The 21,662-nt window shown below is 46.0% G+C and overlaps 1 protein-coding gene across 1 annotated transcript in view; it reads left to right on the top strand.

The window, feature by feature from the left end:
- Window positions 1-21,662, top strand: part of LOC135392318 (uncharacterized) — a 108,307-nt gene that overhangs the window by 20,247 nt on the left and 66,398 nt on the right. The window contains exons 6-7 of the mRNA XM_064623033.1: window positions 14,883-15,036; window positions 21,443-21,598. Of these exons, the coding sequence (XP_064479103.1) occupies window positions 14,996-15,036; window positions 21,443-21,598 (197 nt within the window). The 5' untranslated portion in view covers window positions 14,883-14,995. The remainder of the gene's footprint in view (window positions 1-14,882; window positions 15,037-21,442; window positions 21,599-21,662) is intronic.

The following is a 21,662-nucleotide window of genomic DNA, read 5'->3' on the forward strand; positions in this document are numbered from 1 at the left end:
ACCTCGTGATCCTCTCTAAATTTTCGGTTTAGCAACGCTTTGTTGCTCGCACTGTTCTCCATGCTTTTATGCTGCTCCAAAGTAACTTACTCTTAAAGTGTGAGCACCCTTGCGGAAACAACGTTTCGTTAACGAGTTCTTACCGCGGTTGCGGCTGTCGTTAACAGAAAGCAGCTGCTCACGGGAATAACATTTCATTCGTAAGTACTTACTTGATCGGTTGTTTCATATGCCTGTCTGTGACAGAGTCATCTTGAATCGTTTGTTTGCAAGCTGGCGCTGTGCTACAAATTCATTTGATTTCCTCAACTGTTGTACAAGTTTGATTACTGGCATGCTTTACCACTTCAGCAACAAACACAAAACGAGGCCACATTGTCACTGCCATGATGTTTCTAGTCCTGCTTGCTTGTCCTGCAGACCGTGACAGGTCTTGTAGTAGAAGGGTAAACCAAGAGTAAACCTCCAAACACACAAATAAAACTGGACACGAGGCATTCATCACTATGCAGATATCTGAACTGCAAGACAATCATGACCCCTGTCGTCTGCTTTGGGAGCTGGCCTGCGCATGCTCTTGGGGTCACGTGAGTGGTCACATGGTAGACAGGAGCTTTCCAGAATGCAATGCGAAAACTGGCACGCCCGTCCCAATGGCAAAATGCTGGAAGGACTGCTCCTGTGTTTCCTTCCTCCATGGTCAAAATCACAGACTCTGACAGCATTCTGTTCACTTCCAAGGAACTGTAAGCTGCCTCAGATTCAACTGTGTGAGCAGTATCAATTTATCATGAGGAGACAAGCATGAAAGGTTCCTTCGAAGAGAGTAAATTTCTAACCTGGGTGTGACAGTGATGGGCCCACCATAATGTACTGTTGTGCAACAGACTGCTCAATTTCAACAGAAGACATGTCCATTTCCATGTGCAGTAACACCTTGTCAATTCGGACCTCACAGGACCTGCGACCAATGTCAGAGTTATCCGAATGTTGAAATAACTAGAGTCACCAAATAGGGGATAGAGTAATGACACTTATGCACGGCGGCAAGCACGACCGCCATTTTAAGTCAGACTCTGTTGTGCCGCAAAGTGGGGGCTGGGTTAAATCGAACAACGTGTGAAAGTCGTATTTTTTAATTCGCCCAGAAAAAAATATATGTTAGAGGACAGTTCAAACGACGCAAATGGCGCCACGTGCGACGCTCGTGCGTGGAGTAGTTTCCGCGTGGGAGAGGGGGAAAGTCTGAGGCTGCTTGAGCACGCTTTCTTCTGGACCGACTTTGACGGGATCTAGCACCGCTAATTTTATGTCTAGGAACTGGAAGTTTTTTGTGATTATAGGCTGCACCATAAACACTGTCGATAGTCACCCATAGAACTCTGAGAGCCACAGATTTTCTGTCAAAAAATACCAAACTTGGCGTAAACATTCAAAAAGGCCAAACTTTGTTACCAATTTGCTTCATGACGGAACCTCTGAGAACATCCAGCTTAGTGCCATTCGATAGGATATTGAAAGAGCTTTCGTGCTGTATAGAGCTCATTTTTCTCAGCCCAGTTGTTTCTGTGTTATTAACTTGAGAATCACACATAGTAGGCGAAAATTGCCAATGTTGCATCTCAGTTTTCTCAAAAATGCCATCTTCGATTTCCTTGATTATTTTTGAAAAGGTGGTGTCATGTCTCTACTTCAGACGCCAAGTGAGACAATATTTTATTTTTGCCCGGGAGACGCGCAGCAATTTTTTTGTTGTCAGGCAAGGTGCACGAGGCTGCGGCCTTGCGCGCCCCACCCACGAGCATGCGACTTTCAACCTCTTGTTTGCTACAGGTGTCCCGCTGACGGAGAAATCAATGACCACACTGCGTGAGCTTGTTGTAGTGTCCCCGGAGCATCACTTTACGTTTACCCAATGGTCTCCCAGTTCCGTCAGGCTCATTCAAACCGTGGGAGAGTACATGAGTTGCCTGTGCGCCCTTGACGAGAAGCCCCAGGTCGATGAACATACCGAGAAAGCAGTGAGAAGAAACAAAGCGCTTCGTAGAGATCTTTATCCACTGGTAACATCTTAGCTTTTGTTTCAGGTTGCCACCAGTCCCCCAGGAAGTGTGAAAGTCACATCCTTTTCATTCGTAAAAGAATGAAAAACTGAAGTTTCGAACAACGTAAAATGTGCCCGTTGGGAGATCCCTGCAGGTGGTGGCTGCAACCATTAAATTAGCATCATCCGATAGCTTTACACATGCCCTTTCACATGATATAAAGTGAATGGGTTCAAGCGCATGGATGCCAGAAGGACCACTGAAGACCACACTGAGGGTTTAAGGTACCTACGGCTACCGGAAACGAGAGATTTTAGTTGTGCGTTGTTCTGTCGGAAATTTTGATTCCCACGGTGACACTGACACATCTCAGTGAGGGCGAACGTGTTATACTTGAGAGCAGCAACTGTCATCACAGCGGTCTTACGGGTTTTGTACCACTCGTCGTGGTTCCGAAATAACGTTACGGAGCATAAAACTAATTAAAGAGAGCATGCACACCTTCAGAACTATCACTTATTGCGCCTAAGTTAAGAGGCGACTGCAACCACGCGACCACAAATTTGTATTCTCAGGTGTTGTAACTTTCTGAACCCTGTGGCCGTAGTTCTGCCTTCTTAATATTAACTCGCACGGCAGCCTCATAGCGCGCGTATGCGCATTGCCTCAAGCACATGTGCGGGAGAATAGTGAATATGCGCACGTGCGTGCGACTCCCATGAAAGTGCGTAATAGCAAGTTCAAGTCGCCCATGAAAGTATTGCCCTGCGTCTCCAAAGGAAAAAATAAACATACGTACCATAAGTGCAAAATAAGTACAGAACGCAACATCTGGGCATTAAATTACAAAGCAAAGACTACGAAGCAAAACGCGCTTGTAAACATACGAAGAGCGCCTTTGTGTGGAAAAATCGCTCCGCGGAAAGGTAGCCCTATGTCTCAATCAAAAAGAGAAAAGGTACTTTACCAGCAGCGCAAAGTACTGGCATAATTCTGCCCGTGGAATAAATCGTAAAAAATATTCCGGATTTTTAGAAATAATTGAGATCGAACATGCAAAATTTTCGCGTACCACTCGTGGTTTTGCGATACTAGGCGGACAAAGAATGCGCTTGAACCCAGTCGGATGATGCTAATCCAATGGTGGCAGCCACCACCTGCAGGGGTCTTGCAATAGGCACATTTTAGGTTTTTCGAAATTTTCGGTTTTCGTTCTTTTACCAATGAAAAGGATGTACCTTTCACACTGCCTGAGGGACTGACGGCAACCTGAAACAAAAGCTAAGATGTTACCAGTGGATAAAGATCTCTACGAAGCACTTCGTTTCTTCTCACTGCTTTGTCGGTATGTTCGTCGAACTGGGGCTTCTCGTCAAGGGCGCACAGGCAACTCATGTACTCATGTACTCTCCCACGGTTTGAATGAGCCTGACGGAACTGGAAGGCCATTGGGTAAACGTAAAGTGATGCTCTTTGGACACTACAACAAGTTCACGCAGTGTGGTCATTGATTTCTCCGTCAACGGGACACATGTAGCAAAGAAGAGGTTGAAGGTCGCTTGCTCATGGATGGGGCGCGCAAGGCCGCAGCCTCGTGCACCCTGCCTGACAAAAAAAATCGCTGCGCGTCCCTCAGGCAAAAATAAAAGATTGTCTCACTTGGCATCTAAAGTAGAGACATGGCGCCACCTTTTGAAAAATAATCAAGGAAATCGAAGATGGCATTTTTGAGAAAATTGAGATGCAACATTGGCAATTTTCGCCTACCATGTGTGATTCTCAAGCTAATAACAGCACACAGAAACAACTGGGCTGAGAAAAATGAATTCTATACAGCATGAAACTCTTTGAATGTCCTATCGAATGGCACTAAGCTCGATGTTCTCAGAGGTTCCGTCATGAAGCAAATTGGTAACAAAGTTTGGCCTTTTTGAACGTTTACGCCAAGTTTGGCATTTTTTAACAGAAAATCTGTGGCCGACTATCGACAGTGCCTATGGTGTAGCCTATAATCACAAAAAACCTCCAGTTCCTAGAGATAAAATTAGCGGTGCTAGATCCCGTCAAAGTCGGTCCAGAAGAAAGCGTGCTCAAGCAGCCTCAGACTTTTCCCCTCTCCTACGCGGAAACTACTACTACACACATGAGCGTGGCGTGATTTGCGTCGTTTGAGCTGTCCTCCAGCATATATTTTTTCTGGGCGAATTAAAAAATACGACTTTCACACGTTGTTCGATTTAAAATGAAACTACCCGGCTGCATTTCTCTTTCCCGCGCATTCTCTCAACGTGGAACACAGCTCCTCTACGTTACTGTGGTGTCGCCGAGTCCCGAAGAATGAGCCGTGCTCGAGCGTCTGTGCTCCCAACTCAATGCCTTTATTCTTTTTCCTCGTCATCCATCTCCATATCACAACATTCCCCCCCTTCCAAAAAATCCCCAGAAAAGTCAGTTAATAATGAAAACGATTCGGTCCACACTTCTTCCTGGTAGATCGCCGTAACTGTGGTGGAGTGTTGGATTGGGCGTGGGCCTTCCGTTTTTCTCGCAGTGGTGCATGTTGCTGCTGATCAGGTGCTTGTGTTCGTGGTGCAGATGTGCCAGATGCCTGCGGTTGTTCGTTGTGCTGGCTCTCTGACGGGTCCAGATGTTGCCACAGGGAGCTCATGTGGAGGTCCACTCTTACCGTTGGTTTGTCTGCATTGTGGATGTGCTTATCAGAGCTGTCAACTCGTCTGGCGAGGATTAACTTCGAGGCGTTCCACACCTTGTTGCCTTAGAGAAGATATGAGTGCTTCCCGCACTGTTTCAGTATCTTGACCGGCTTCGAGTACGTTCGTTCTGCTTTGAAACGTGGCTTAATTCGAATGCGTACGAGGTCACCAGGACGAAAAGTAGTGGTTTTTGCTCGACATCTTTCGTCTGTGATCCTCTTCATATATACTGTTGTTTCTGCTCCATGTGTTCTCTTAACACTTGTAATGTTTCGGTTGGATCTTGACGAGTCGGAATTCCAACAATGTCTAGCCTCGTACGTGGCTGTCTTCCATGTAGTAGTTTCGCTGGAGACTGACCAGTGGTGCTATGGGGAATAGTTCTGAACATGCCGAGGTACTCTGTAACAGCCGTACGCAGGGGTCTCCGTTCCAAAGATGCCAGTTGGACATACTGTTTGAATGTGCGGTTGAACCGTTCCATTAATCCGTTCCCTTGAGGGTAGTACAAAGAGGAGCAGAGATGTTTAATTCCTCGCTCTTTCAGAAAGTTCTCAAATTCACTTGACTTGAACTGTGACCCGTTATCAGAGACTATTTCTTGTGGATATCCCTCTCTGCTGAACACTTGCTGTAGAAAGGTGATAACAGTGGCTGACGTGACAGAAGCGGAGAAGAATACTTCTGGCCACTTACTGTAATAGTCCACGAGTGTTACCGCAAATCTGCAATCTGGTGATGCCTTCTCGAATGGCCCTGTGATGTCTATTGCAAGCTTCTCCCACGGCATACTTGGAAATGGTACGGGAGTAAGCGGTTGGGTTCGCGGTTTGGCAGATTCCACAACTGCGTACCACACGTTCCACTTGCGCATCCATGCGAGGCCACCAAAAGATGTCTCGTAATCTTTGACTCATGAGACTCATGAGCATTTTGTACTATCGCTTCGGTAAGTGCTGTTGGTACGACTATTCGGTCTTCCCGGAGAAGTATGTCTTCAATGCAGGACAGTTCTTCTCTTACGTGGAACTACGGAATATCTTGTTCTTCCAAGCACTGCTTAGGCGGCCAACCGTATGCGACGTACTTCTTGATTCTTTGAAGCGTTGAGTCCTCCGTTACCTTCTCCTGCAGTATTTCTCGACTGATGGGACCTGTCACAACTGATACAATTTCTTCCTCTAACTGTGTAGGAGTCTCGTCGTTCATCGGAAGGCGAGATAATGCATCCGCAACAACATTTTCCGTGCCTTTGTAGTACTGAACTTTGAAGTCATAGGCCAGTAATCTTGCACACCACCGTGAAATACGTAGCGGGCGGTGACCAGACCCTTGTGAAGATAAAAGCATCGCGAGTGCTTGATGATCAGTTCGAAGAACGAAATATCACCCCCATAAGTACACGTGCCAGCGCTCATGAGCCCATAAACAGGCTAAGGCCTCACGCTCACCTGTGGAGTACTTCTTTTCATGTGGGGCCAGTGTTCTTGATGCAAAAGCAACGGTTCGCAATTTACCGTCCTTTTTCTGTTGCAACACAGCTCCTACTCCAATGGATGATGCATCCGTTGTCACTGTGACGTCCAAGGTAGGGTCGAAAGGTTGCAGGATGTTCTCTGTGGCCAGCAGAGTTTTTAGTTCCCGAAACGCATTATCAGCTTCGTGGTGCCAGGCAAACTGTTCTTCTTTTCGAAGCATCTTGCGAAGCGGTTCTACAACGTCAGCATAATGTGGTATGAATCGTGAGTAATACCCTGCCACGCCTAAAAAGGAACGTAATGCTGCTACATCTGTCGGTGCGGGTGCGTCCAAGATGGCTTGTACCTTGTTTTCTTGGGGACTGATCCCACGACCACTGACCTTGTGCCTGAGAAATGTGATTTCTCTCTGAGCGAAAATGCATTTGTTATTGAGTTTGAGCCCTGTATTAGCAATGCGCCGTAGTGCATCACGAAGATTTCTTTCATGTTCCGCTTCGTTTCGTCCGTAAATCATTATATCATCAATATATACCATTACACCATTGCAGCCACGTAGAACCTTGGTCATCATTCGTTGGAACGCTGCTGGAGCTGACGACAGTCCAAAGCATACCCGTTTAAAACGGTATAGTCCTTCATGTGTGATAAATGTGGTAATCTCCCTGCTTTGCTTGTCCAACTGAAGTTGATGATATGCCGAAGCCAAGTCCAGCTTTGAAAATACTGTGGCTTCAGATAAAGAGTTCAGCATCTCTTCTATATGTGGTAGACAAAAAACATCCATGATAATTGCCTTGTTGACTTCACGCAAATCCACACAAAGCCTGATGCTTCCATTTGACTTTCGGACAACCACGACCGGTGAAATCCATTCTGAAGCTGTAACAGGCTCAATGATGTCTTTATCCTGGAGGCGTCGAAGTTCCTCAGAGACTTGTTGACGGAGAGTGAGAGGTAATCTTCTTAACTTTGCTGCAACCGGCTTTACCTCGGGACGTATTTTCACTTTGCGAGTGAAACCTTTGGCCATTCCAATATCTTCCGAGAATAAGTCCGTAAATTCATTCCTGAGGTTCGGCGGTAGTGCAGTTGCATACGTAGAAACTGCAAAACATTTCAGTTCTGCTCCGTCCAACCGAAGCTTTAGCTTGCTAATAGCGTCCATGCCTAGTAACGTTGTCCATTGGGGTGCGATGTGAAAGTTGATCTTTGAAGATACATTCTTGTACACGACATTTGTCTCAAAGCATCCTATTACTGGTATGGGACTCCCTGAGTAGTTCCGTAGGGTCACGTTGGAATTATGTAGAGGAAATTTGTCCCGGAACTTAGAACGAAGTATGTCAGACGACATGAGTGATGCCGATGACCCTGTGTCCAGAAGGAACTTCAATGTCTCCTGCTCTACTGCAACTTCAACAAAAATTCCTTTGGAGCCTTGGCTGGTATGTTCAACTTGCAGTATACTTTCGACTTCTTCGCTGTCAATTTCTTGAATCGGTAAGGATGTGCTTCTGCAGACTGATTTGAAATGCCCAACTTTCCCGCAGTTGTAACACTTCTGCCCAGTTGCCTTGCACGTCTTACTGTTTGCTAAGTGGTCTGCAGATCCGCAACGGTAACATCTTGCAGTAGATGATGTCCTTGTTCTTTGCCCGTCTCGCTTCCCTTTTTGTGTCCTCTTGGGACGACCTCGAAGCAGCATTACTTGTTCATCCTCCTTAGGAAGAAATTCACGAGCTGCCTTGGCTCCTTCTTCGAAATGGGTTGCAATGAACTGTAACCTTCCCAATGTAAGCTTCATCCCTTCACTTAACAAGCGTTCACGTAGTGCATGCGATGACGTTCCCTCGATGAACTGGTCTCTTACAGCTTCGTCGGCAGCTCGGTCGAATCCACATGTTGCTGCAAGCCCATGCAGCTCAGAAATGTACTCCAAGTAGGATTCTGTAGGCCTCTGCTTCCGACTTCTGAAGCGGTGACGTTCGACCATGACGTTCACTTTCGTGCCGAATCGCTGCTCGAGGATACTCAGTGATTGATCATATACGTTATCCGTCGAAGGTACGGTAACATCTTCGGATGGCAGTGGTGCATCCCCACCTTCTACGGCCTGCGCTCCACTTGTTGTTGCAGCAACCAGTCTCAGCTCAGCTGATTTTTGTAGTAGCGTGAAGAGCCTTTGACCTTCGATTCCCAAGTTGTGAACTAATATGGCCTTCTTACGTGCTGCGGAGAAGGCGTCAGCCCCAGCTGCTGCCATGTAGTTCGAAAATAGGCCTACCCACCGTGTCCATGGAAGAGGCGGTGTTCCCGGTACGTCGAGGAACGGATGCGGCGGTGCGACCACAAAATTCATTGTAGCGCGAAGCGTAGTAATGGCTCAGCGTAGAAATGGATTACATTGCAAATCCGTGATGAAATTCAGGTTTTCCAATCGTCGCCAAAATGTGGTGTCGCCGAGTCCCGAAGAATGAGCCGTGCTCGAGCGTCCGTGCTCCCAACTCAATGCCTTTATTCTTTTTCCTCGTCATCCATCTCCATATTACAACAGTTACTCTGCATGTCACGGATGAGAAACAAGTGTTCTACGAGGGAAACTAAGCAAGACTTTTTCCCTTAACGGAGTCAACCTTCGGACGTTGCTTTAGCCATTAACCTTTCCTTTCTTTTTTTATGAATGCAAATATCTCCCCGCCCTGTTTGGTCGGCGGCTACTTATTTGCCTGAGAGCGACACCTATGTGGCAGTCCTCTGCTTATTTCACAGCTAACCTCATTCAAAGGTGTTTCCACTACCTGCCACCTGTGGACAGTACAGCTCTGCAACCAGATGGGGACTACCTCCAGAGTCACCCCACTAAGTATACAGGGTGTTTTTTTTTTTAAAATGGAGACAGATTTTTCATTAAAAAACCATAAGGGCTATAGCCATGCTGCTTTCACTTCTATCATCTCTGGGCCGGCGGACGTTCTTGGCCATGTGTTGCTCAACAGTCAAGTGACTAATTACCTAAAAATCGTTAATTAACTTTTGAATTATAAAAGCTACGAGGTTGTTCCAATGAGAACATCTGTTCCTTTCAGTGACCAGTTATCGTAGGCGTTTTCAGAACAAAAATTTGTTCGGTAGATCATCCGTAAAAAATTCGTGAAGGAACACCATTTTTTTCTTCATTTTGTTCATTGCGCATCTTCAGAGATGCGGCTTTCCTTCACCCCCAATGTGAGATGGTGAAGGAGCCTCATGCATCGAAGATGCCGCCACAGTGCCGCCTCATGCGTAGAAGATTAGCTTTAACTTGCGGAAACAAAACAAAAAAACATGTATCGGGTGACGCTATCGGAACTGCCCTTATATTGGGTTGCATTTTCTGTTTTCTTTTAATCTTTTTCCAGGACGCAAGAGGTGACAGTGTGCTCTTTCACCCTCTCACATTGGAGGTGAAGGAAAGACGGGTCTCTGAAGATGCGCGATGAACAAAATAAAGGAAAAAGTGGTGTTCCTTCACAAATTTTTTGCGGACGATCTACCAAACGGATTTTTGTTCTGAAAACGGCTATGATATCAGGTCACCGAAAGGACGAGATGTTCTCTTTGGGACAACTTTGTAGCTTTTATAATTAAAAAATTAACGATTTTTAGGTAATTAGTCATGTGACTCATTTGACGGTTGAGCAACATATGGCCAAGAACGTCCGCCGGCCCAGAGATGATAGAAGTGAAAACAGCATGGCTATAGCCCTTAGTTTTTTTATGAAAAATCTGTCTCCATTAAAAAAAACACCCTGTATAGAGTAGTAACCATAACTACTGCACGTTGCTGGCCAATGTCCTCATGCCAACACTTTTGCTCCCAGCTTTTCCGGAAGGCTTACGTTTTGCTGCAGCCAGAGCATGAAGTTTTCGCAAGTGTATTCATAGTCGTAACATTAAATAAAAGTTCACCAGTTTCGCATAAAGTTCATGGTGGTTGGGAATCTGCAGCAGCCTGCTTGTCTTGAGGACAACGTCTCTCACCTCCTTCCCAACAAAGGAACGGACATCCAGTTTATTTTAGTCGAACACCTTGTCAGCATTTTGCAACAGCTGAACCACATGTATGGACGGTGTGACAAGCTGATTTTCTTCGTCTACTTCGCGGTAGGACTTGAGGGCTAGAAGGCGGTCGTGAGTCTGGGCAGTGCTATCTAGCAGAAAGTCTTTGCACTTCTTGCAAAGTTTGTACCGCCTCATTGCACGGCTTATATGCCCTGCAAGATATATGAAGGACAGCTGCTCCAGGTCATTGAAGTCCCCTAATGAGAAGGTAAAGTCAAATGGTTCCGGTTCACCTTTGCAGGGTATATCATTTCACTCCGTGTTACACTGCATAAAGTCAACCAATTCTATTGTCAACACTGTTGCTGCCACTTGAGCTAGGACAGAAGAGCTGTGAAAGTGTGATGAGGCAAAGCGTGTATTTAAATTCTAGTGGTCGTGGCACTGGGTTCTTCAGTCTCAGTGTTGAAAGAAGGATCTCCAGGGCATCTTGACTCAGGTGACTGTTGAATTTCTAGAGAAGTTGTGGTTGACACAAGTAGTCCTGCCTGCACTGGTTTGAATGACTCCCTCTGGTTAGATGCACTGATTGAAAGAGCCTTGAAGAGCTTTGCAAAGCCCTAGACAAACTCCACTGATCCCTCATGCTTGTCCTCCTTAGCATAGCTCATTGCTGTGCTAAAGCTGTGTAATATCATCAGGCAAAACCAGTGGTGCATTGTTCAATGAACCATGCAGTAGTTAGTGCATCTGATGCTATCTTCTTCATCTCGACAAGTAGATGAGTCCCCGCGGATACTGCTCTGTTCAGTACAGCCACTGCTGACGAGATGTTCATCTTATCATAGTGCTTGTTGTCCAGGAAACGTAATTCAAGGTGTGGAGCAAGGTTTAATGACAACGCTGCATCGATCTCTGCCAGTATCCTCCCATGCCGGATCGATACCCACGTGCAAAGAAAATGTCACGTCTGGTGAGACACATGCCAACTTGACGATTGTCGGTAGAGTCACATCATGAGATGCAATACTTCTGCAGTTGGCAGCCCATTCTGTGCAACAGTCTCCTTTGGCTAATGTATGGACTATCCCGTTACAAGATGGGCTCTAAGGTTCTTCAATGTATGGGGTGCATCAGCAATGAAGAAGAGCTTGCGGTCGCTCTCTTCTGCACATGGGTGGGTACACGAAACTGTTGTTCAACTGCGGTTTGCAGAAATCCCACACCTTCTCAATAAGGCCTGATTGCATGGTCCCATGTCTACTGCAACAGCGACACCTCCACACATTCTGATGATGGCGAACACCACATCCTGCAGAGATTCAGGAGAGATGGAGTCACGTGCAAAATTAGATGGGTATAAGAAACATTCATGTCAAATATCACGTCTCTAGAATGATGATTAAAGTCACCAACCCTCATGCTAGTAAATAATCGTGCTCGGTACTACAGTTGAACCTCGTTATAATGAAGTAGCACCGAGACCGAAAATCGTTTCATTATATCCGATATTCGCTATAAAAGTAAACATCAATAAATCACCAAACGAAGCCGCGATGGGGCCTGTGAAAGTGGCATACAAACTGGGGCGGTGGTGAACTACAAAAATGTGCTATTTCAACATATGGGAGCATTATAAAAGTCTGACGGTTCCCAAGCGTGTTCACAAGAATGAACTTTTCCACCCTATCTACGCAACACAACACTCTTTCGACTTTGACAGTTTTGACTGTGGTGAGCTTCTCAAGATAGCTGTGCAGTTTGCTGGCCATGTTCGCTGCCTCCCAGCTTTTTAACGGCGGCTCTTCAATTTTGCCTGCGTTGTCTTCTTCTTCGCTGTTCTCGGCACCTCTCGGCAACGCAACATAAATGCCCCCTCAATGTCTGGGTGATAGCAAGGTCGAACCCGTTTGCGATCAGTTTTCAGTGAGCTGCTCTCGTGGATTTCTTGAATCTTCCTTCTCGAGCCCACAATTGTTGACAGTGTGCTGGGGGAGATGCTGAACTCAGCTGCAACATCCTTCTTTTTTCTGTCCATTGTCCACCTCCCTCAAAATCTTGAGTTTCGTTTCCAAAGGGATCGCTTTCCGTTTGGCTGCCATCCTACCAACAGTGAGGCAGACCATGTGGCTTCTGCACCTGCATGCAGTGGCACCCTGTGCACGCATCCATCACGGTGATCGCAACAGCGGCGCCTGAAACGAGCGAGCACGCGTATTTTCACCCATCACGTAATTTCAACGTTGGTTGCACGGTCCTTTTTTTTTTTGCTTGCGCTCTCAGTTGAGAACCATGAAAGGTCAAATATTTTACGTTATAACCGATATCACGTGGAATTTTGTGCTGTTGGTTTCGTTATCAAAATAGAACAGCCGTTGCAATAATGCAGAAACCGAGCAAACTTTGCATTAACTTTGTTATAACCGATAATACGTTGTATCCGTGTTCGTTATAACGAGGTTCAACTGCATACAGTACTATCCAGCCAGGAGTACCGCTCGAAGTTCTTTCATAGATTAAATTTGCAGGATTTCGTTCGCGTATTAATTGGCAGTCACGGTCACACTAAACTGGTAAACTGACATCTTGGGATCTCACATAAGAGTGCGACATGAATGAACTACCTGGAAAATGATATCCAATAGTCTGTTTCCATCGGCGTGACAACCTCTCCAGCATAAACACAAGGCCACATGTCACAAGACTTGCTTCACTCATTGACGTATGGGCTCCAGGGGATGGGATGGTTGGTTGCACAACAACGCTCTGTGTGTTGCAGTCATAATTCAGTCCCGGGGTCAACTGCACCTCATCTACCAGCAGAACTCAGTGACGTTCACAAGGCAGCAGCATCAATATTTTGCGAGCAAAAACTGGAAGGATCTCATCCAGTATACCTGTGAACGATGCCGTTATGTAAAATTATCTGGACTACTTAAACCTTACTATAAGATGCTACCTGGTTTGAATTTAATGTTCTCTATCTTCCTTTGAAGGGTTCACTCACAGGTAATTGGAATGTGATTTTCTCTGATAGTACACTGTGGTGCGTGTCCTGCTGAGGTCACCACACATGCGAAAATTGAAACTTGTTTTTTGGACCAGTGGTATGATTGTACTTCATCAGGAAGAACAACCGTCCAGTTCTCCGCGAAATTGAAGTGGAGCACAACAGTTTTCTCGGGCAGGTGGCTCTTGATATTGTGGATGGCTCTACCTTGCACAGTTCTGATGAAGTTGTGAGTTATATGCATGGCTGTCTACTTTCTTATTTCTGTTAAGAAGAGTGAAGGCTCCAGCACTTTTCGTATGAGGCATCCTCCTTCCCAAATCACACCCATGATGTCATCGTCTTCTGGAATTTTGAGCTCATCAAGAGTAATAGCGTTAACGCCTGGACATTTTTTGCATGATTGAAGGTTGTGGGTTGTGGCACAGACACAATGCTTCAAGGCTGTCACTGCTCACTTTTTCTCCCATGCTGTTGCTTTCCGTAGCTGCCACATAGAGCCGAAAGTTCGTGCAGTATATGTGTCCTGCTGAGGTCACCACACATGCGAAAATTGAAACTTGTTTTTTGGACCAGTGGTATGATTGTACTTCATCAGGAAGAACAACCGTCCAGTTCTCCGCGAAATTGAAGTGGAGCACAACAGTTTTCTCGGGCAGGTGGCTCTTGATATTGTGGATGGCTCTACCTTGCACAGTTCTGATGAAGTTGTGAGTTATATGCATGGCTGTCTACTTTCTTATTTCTGTTAAGAAGAGTGAAGGCTCCAGCACTTTTCGTATGAGGCATCCTCCTTCCCAAATCACACCCATGATGTCATCGTCTTCTGGAATTTTGAGCTCATCAAGAGTAATAGCGTTAACGCCTGGACATTTTTTGCATGATTGAAGGTTGTGGGTTGTGGCACAGACACAATGCTTCAAGGCTGTCACTGCTCACTTTTTCTCCCATGCTGTTGCTTTCCGTAGCTGCCACATAGAGCCGAAAGTTCGTGCAGTATATGCACACGCACACTTCGTGGTGAGGATCAATACGTACCCACTTTGGCCGCAGCGCGTAGAATTTTGAGATACCAATCGTGGCATCATGGTGACTTCCCTTAAACATCCGGAAGGTCTCTCTGACCGACCTTGTCATGCACCATTTTGCCACTAGCTGTTTCTTGTCATTGAGAAGCACGGTGATCACATCTTCGCGGTTGGGGCTCTGCACAGAGCACTGCAGGTCATCCTCAGCATAGTACTTTAGAGCCTCGGAAACATGCTCAGGCTTGAGCTTCTTCCCCTCATATGGATCAGGAACTGCCCAAACACCGCCCTTTCTTTTTAGCCTTCGTGATTTATCAATCATGTACTTCGTGGCTTCCGGTATCAGCTTGATGATGTCCCGCCATGAAAGTGTATCAGGGATTAAAGTATACAGCCTGCACCGCTCAAGGTGTGATGTGCTTGCTGCGAGGTCTTTCCTGAGATTGTCTGCCCACTCCCTGTTTCCTTCAGTGTCGCTCACATTCGTCGATGGCCTGTACTGCCATAGATAGCACCGAATTTGTCACCAACAGCCTCTGCGATTTCACGTTGTTTCCTTTCAGCATAGGACTTCCTCAGTCGAGGTCTCCCGGGTGCTCTGGGCCTCAGAGGTGAAACATCAATGGTCCCGACTCCAATGCTTTCGTTCACCTGCTCTAGGACGTCGTCTTGAAAAATGAACGGACGAACTGCTCTCTTGGCTGCGCAGCTGGACAGGTAAGGGCAGTTCTAAGGTCGCTGGCGGTGCTTTGCCCTTCTCTGATCCACAAAAAAAATTTATGTTTATTTTTGGGACACGTGGAACAATGTCTGTAAGCAGTATGAACAACGTACTGAGTGGGTGGATACCTGAAACGGACGTCCAAAGTTATTTTTGGTGAACTATGGTTAAGCAATTGGCCCCTGAGCTTTGTCGTCGAACAACCTGTGGCATCCTTGATACAAGTAGAAAGTGGTTGTAATGACGAACATTATGATACCAAATTCACTAAGTATCGGTGACATAGAAACGAGCAGTGAGGCGTGTGAAAAGCAGGAAAATCTACAGATGGAGTGACTGAGAATTTTTAGCAAATTATCTGACAGCTGCGACCGTAGCAAGTATGCGGCCAACTAATGACAACCTATATATTCTGTGACAAAAATATTTTCCCCCTGTGCCTCATGGCCCCAGAGAAATGTCCAAAATTTGATGAAACTAACACTGCGCAAAATGGCCGTTACATGTTATTATTTTTTCCGCAATGTCGCCAAATAATTTATAATGTATTTTCATGCTGGAATGCTTTTCATCAGCAAGGCTTCAACATATATTGCGCATAAAAAATCCAGGAGGTCGTCGGGACCAACCTGCCTGATCTCACGTGGAATCACCCAGCAGGGAAAAAATATGCGTTTGTATGTAAATCTGAGCTCCAGTCACCACAACAGCATGCATTACCCATCAATGCACAAACACAGTGCTTTCAGCTTTTTGTATGGAACTCTTTGATAAGGCGTCAACTCATGCAGTACCACATGTTGTGTTCAACAATGCCCTTTCCCGAATTTTGCAGTGGTTCATTTGGCGGAGAGCTTCGCCATGATGTGGTGCTGTTTCGTGCATTTTCTGTGTTTTGTATTGCTTTGGGCCCTCTAGTCTGAGCAGTACTACCACTGCAGGCTAGTGCCGCAAGCATGAGGGAGCTGCCTTCCTCACGGTTGCCCTGTTTTGAAAGTTTCATGAGCTTTGAAATGAATATGTGTTTCAGGCTATGAATTACACTAGAGAGATTTTCAAGTGGATCCTGTTGCAGCCGTCGAGTTTGCAGATGTGTGAACGTAAAATGCCTGTGTACTTTATCATTCAGCAATAGCACACCACTGATGGTAATTTGCCACCCTCTTATCGTATGTGGCTGCTGTGAGCTGTGAAGTTCAATCTTTCAGTCCACAGCAGGCATTGATTCAAAAACTGCAGGTGTTGGAACTGTTCACGTTTGCATAGCATACTTTAACCTTTTTTAGCTATCTTTGAGGTGTTTATGACACCAAACAAGTTGTCCATTCTTTCTACAAAGTCTGTAGTTGCACATGGTGGCGAGTAATTCACAGAGATCAGTACAAGGAGTGCCATGTCCACAGGTGCACTCATCACTTGGAGTGCCCTTTTGACAGTCGAGTACAGAGACAGCCAAGTAAGACTGAGTCGCGGTTCTAGCTCGTGTTTGCTCTCGTATAACATGATAAGTAGGACCAGTCCCCAATCTCTGAGCTAATTTGCAGCCTATAAGTACGTAGATTGTGCTGTGAACATTTGATGAGATGAGGTGTGTTGAAAAGAAAATAGACTTTCTCCCGATTGATGACAGAGCATGGCTGTGGTGGTGACAGATTGAGCTGCACCGATGTTGTTTGAGCCTTGGGCACAAACCACTGCTTTGACACACATACCGTATTTGCACGATTTGAAGACAACACCCATTCTACAACCCCAAAATACGGAAAAAACTTTTGATCCAATGCTAGACACTGAGCTCTTTATTCGAGAGGTGTGTGAATAGTGAAATTTTGGAATACGAATGTAATATGAATATCCAAAAAATTATTCCCTGAATATCGAATCGAATATCATGCCTGCAACAGCGTTACCTTGTAACAGAAAGGAGCCTAGGAAGCCAGCAAGGAAACAACTGGTGGCTAGCATGTTCTTGGTGCTCAGAAAAGCTACATACACCTGAATACAATTTGCAAGAGTGTTAGTAGATGGTGTAGCAATCGGTCATACACAGTCAGTCACAAGTTGTCGTGAAGAAAAGTTAAGTATTCCACATTCTGTGGTAGCAAGCGCTCCCTTCTTGTGCTGACAATTGCTCCTGCAGTTGAAAACACCCTCTCACTAGGTACAGATGTTGCAGTAATGGCCAAATACTTGAGGCTTGCTTGCGCCAGTAGGGGCAACTTGTAACGACCATCTGTCTGCCACCGGCTGCATGGGTCTCGATCTCTGACAAGCAGTGGTTCCTTTGCATAAGCTCTGACTTCTGCTTCTGCCAGTGACACCTTTTCTCCTAGCTGCGTGCATTTGGCTAGTCTTTGAAATGCACTCCACAAGTCAGTTGACGAAGTTGATGGAGTAGCGTCAGGCAAAACGCTGGCGGTCTCACCATGCTGCTCCAACTCTGCTCCAAAAGTGCCTAGTTCTCTTTTTACAAGGTCTGCAAGCCACATTTTCATCTGACCATTGTTATTGTACAGTGTTCATTTAAAGCGGGGATCTAAAAACATTGCCAGCGTTGCTGTCTCGTCAAAGTCGTAGCCTGCAAAGCAAGGCTTCATGCACTTCAAAAGGCACTTGGCCAGCTGTGATTGTCCTTCAAGCTGTACAAGGCACTGCATTCGACCAAAGACAATCGAAGTCAGACAAGACAAAGTGGGGTATTTGTCTGCACTAACCTTTACAGTTGTGTCGTAGAAAGGCTTCAATGGGTTCACAATATCTGGCACAGACTTCCATTATGCAGTAGTAAAGCAGTCTATTGACGACTCTGAAGTAGCAAGCTCCAGAGTAATTGCTTCTTTCGTCTCTATCAAGTGAGAGAGCATAATGTACTGGCTGTTCCAGCGTGTGGGAACATCTTGAAGCAGGTGTAGAACGGCCTTACCCATTTTAAAGAGCAGATCATCAAGGCGCTTTTGAGCAGACGATCTGTGCTTGTAGTGGCCCACAATGGCTAGTGCCTTCTTACAAAGTTCACTGCAGCCGGGAACTTGGGGTAAAGCAGAGCAAGCTGTAGAGTAGTATGTGCAAAACATGCATGTTCCTTCCGAGGCAGCTGCCTCACTGCGGCCCTTATGTTTCGACCATTGTCTGTGATTACAAAGATCGTCGCATCACTCGGGATATTCCACTCGGCACACAATTCATGGAGCAGCGTGGACAGGTTCAGTGCGGTATCACACTGAGGCATGTGCCTTGTTGTTAGGGTGTACCGTTTTAGCTCTACCCAGTCGTCATGAAGTGACAGGTTAGACTCGTGTATGAATGGTTCGTGTTTGATGGCCACATATCACACGTGAATATGCATGCTGAGGTTCCAGCGTCAAACGCAGCAGACAGCTCTTGTTGAACTTTGCGTCCCATGTCGTGGTAAAGGCGTGGAACCGTCACACGCGGAAGTGTCGTTCTTGACGGTAAGATAGTTTCGGAATGGCTTCCTTCATCAGTGCAGTGAAACCGCGGTCTTCCACAGCGCTGTAAGGCTGCACGTCCAGTGCGATCATCTCTGCAATCTTGGTAGTCAGTGCTTCCTCTTTCTTCCTCTCTAAAGGGGCTCATTTTACGGCCATTTGCACAAGTGTTGGATGATGCGACACTTTCTTCTCCTCTTAGAATGTTTATACTCAGCGAACAGTTGTGGATGAAGTTTCAAGTGATTTTGAAGTGGTATTGTCGTTCCAGTTGGAGTTTGGAAGCGGCGACCGCACGTCTTGCATGACGCCACATCCGAGGAAATTTTGTCGAAGTAGTATTGCGAGACCTCTCTCTTTCCAGAGCTTCTTCAATGGCTGCCACCATCACATTCAATGTCATCCATGCTGGCAATGCACCAACCCCACAAAGACTGTGGAACTCGTGATAAAAGCAGTAAAAGTCACTCCCAAAACTGAAACTACGAAGCCGTTGGCACCAGGAGAGATGCACATGGACGCAAAAGCACTAAACGCGGCCCATCCGGTATAGCCAGAGGCTTGGTATGGCTCGGCTGGTTGGATGGATGGATGGAATGTAGGGGCACCCTCTGTGGGCCTCTTTGTATCGAGGGTCCAACAGCACTTACACAGTGTGCGGACATGCCAGTAACAGTTTGAAACTCTTTCGTTTATCTCCAATGTGTTCTTTTGTGCTATTCTTGCTGTTTCTGGTCTGTCGATAATTTCCATGTTGTCTTCATTCTGTCTGTGTTGGAGGAGGTACATTGCGTCTGTCTCCAGCCTCCAGGAGGCGCTCCTGTTTGTCCTCTTTTCCGGTTGGGTTGTTTCGTCATCTGCTTCCTTGTTGTCGGCGCCCTGGGTTGTAATTTCCCTCTCCTTTGCACTTTCTCTTGCTCTTTGTTTTTTGTAGTCCATTGCCTCAACCGGTCCTTAGTTATTCGGAGTTTTACATCCGAGCTGTTATCCTCCCAGATCCCCAAGGCTTCTTGTAGTGAGCATGACCTGTACGCCCCTACAGCAGCGCATTCCAGAATTACATGAGCTGTAGATTCGGTTTGTCCACTCTCGCACAGTTGGCAGCTTTGATCAAGTTGCTCAAATTTGTTTCTGAGCTCTCTCATCCACAGCATTCCGCTCCTCGCCTTGAACAGCAGACCACTCTCTATAGATTTGTCGTATAGCTGCACAACACTTTCTATGCTTGTTTTCCCCTCTCTGTCTCCTTTCTGTATACTTGTAATGCAGATTTGTTTTCCATCCTTTGTTTCCAATCTTCTGTTTCCACTTCTCGGATTTGTTGATGCAATTTCCTTTTGGTTGGCTTAGGTGAGGTCAGGTCTATTGGTATGATGGGCACCTGGTATTTTTGCCCAAGTTTTCTCATTGAAGAATCGATTTTGTAGAAATTCCCATTAGAATTGTGCACTTGTAGACTTACGTGCGGCCACCTGTGGTAGGCCATGTCAGTCAATCTACTCTCATAGGAGATTTTGCTGAAAGCTTCCCTGGCTTCAAAGGACGAGAGTCCCAGGTCGCCTATCACTGCCTCGTTGGGTGTGTGTTTGTGTCCTCGAAGGGCCATATGACCTATTTTCCTTTGTTTACGTTCCAGGATCTCTCTCGTGGCAACAGATGACTCCGTTGGCATATGTCAGTCCCGGGACTACCACCATTTTCCACAGCTCTCTCACTACCTGCAAATAGTTGTAGCTCCATATTGCCACTCTATTTAAGTGTCCCAATGCTCCCTGCGCCTTTGCCTGTATCTTTTCCTCATTTTTTGTGTACCCAGTTTGCATTCCCTCTATGATAACCCCTGGATAGGTGTACATGTCTTGGTGGGGTATGATGTATCCTTGGATCATAAATTCTGTGTCCTCCGAGAGAATTGCAGATTTTGTGGTGTTAAACGTGAGCCCGCTTTCTGATGAGAATTCCCCACAGTGGTTGAGCATTATCTGTAGTTCCTCTTTCCGTTCTAATAAAAGTAGGATGCCATCTGCGTATAGTAGTCCTGGGATTGTTAGCTGGTGCTGCTTTCCATTTTGCTAATATTTTAGGTGTACACCCATATCAGATTTTACGAGGCCTTCTTCTAGCTCTGCGATGTATATGTTGAATAAGTATGGGTGACATTGGGCAACCCTGCCTTAGTCCTTTCCTGATGTGGATTCCACTTGTGCGTTTTCCTTTACACTTTGCTACTGCTGTGGCGTCCTTGTATAGTGCTTGTACAGTCTCTATGATGTCAGCCTTGATGTTATGCTTTCTAAGTACCTCCCAGAGTTTATGTTGTACACTGTCATACGCCTTTCTGATGTCCAGGAACCCCATGTGCATTAGGGCTTTCTGTTTCTTCTTAATGTCCGGGAGTTGTGTAAGGACATTACTTTCAGAAAAGAAGAGAGGAGAGGAAGGGGAGACCCAGGTCCGCACCACACAAGGTATCGCAGACCTGGGCCTCATAGAGAAAGAAAAAGCTAAGAATAGAAACAGAAACTCAGCTAGGGTTAGTGGAGGAAGAAGGAAGACGAAATAAGGAATGAGAAACAGAATAGATATATTGAGTTAGCGAAACCACAGCCGGGGGAACGGGGAACAGGCAAAACCAACGGCGTTTATGATTTTTCATCAACAAATCAAAAACAAACAACACATAAAATACAACCATCTACAACGTAACTTACATTGTTTCTGGATACATCATGGCACATCATCATCAAAAGAGTAAATGACACACACACAAAAATTTTAATACACTTCCAATAAACGTCGCGTTACAACTGTGCTAACTGTTACACAGACGAGTCATTCGTCCTTCATTCTGAATGCTCTGTCCAATCCTTGACATACTGTCACACGCACTGTCCCTGGCGCACCATCCGGGTATCCTAGCACCGCCGTCACCTGGGCCGCCTTCTCCTCCCAGGTGTCTGCTGCCAGTCCAAGAACCTGCACCTATCACCAGGAGAGTCTACGCATACCACCATGGCTGCACGTACCACAAGGAATCCTCCTGGTGCTGGGCCGCCTTTTCTCCTCCGTATATGTCAGGGATCCTATCCACTCTTCTTTACCTAACAGGGTGAGTAAACACCACAATCTGACATCCTACCTGGTGCTGCACGTGTTTCCTGTTTGAAACTGCA

The sequence above is a fragment of the Ornithodoros turicata genome, chromosome 4 (genome assembly GCF_037126465.1).
Source record: "Ornithodoros turicata isolate Travis chromosome 4, ASM3712646v1, whole genome shotgun sequence".
Classification (NCBI taxonomy): Eukaryota; Metazoa; Arthropoda; class Arachnida; order Ixodida; family Argasidae; genus Ornithodoros; species Ornithodoros turicata.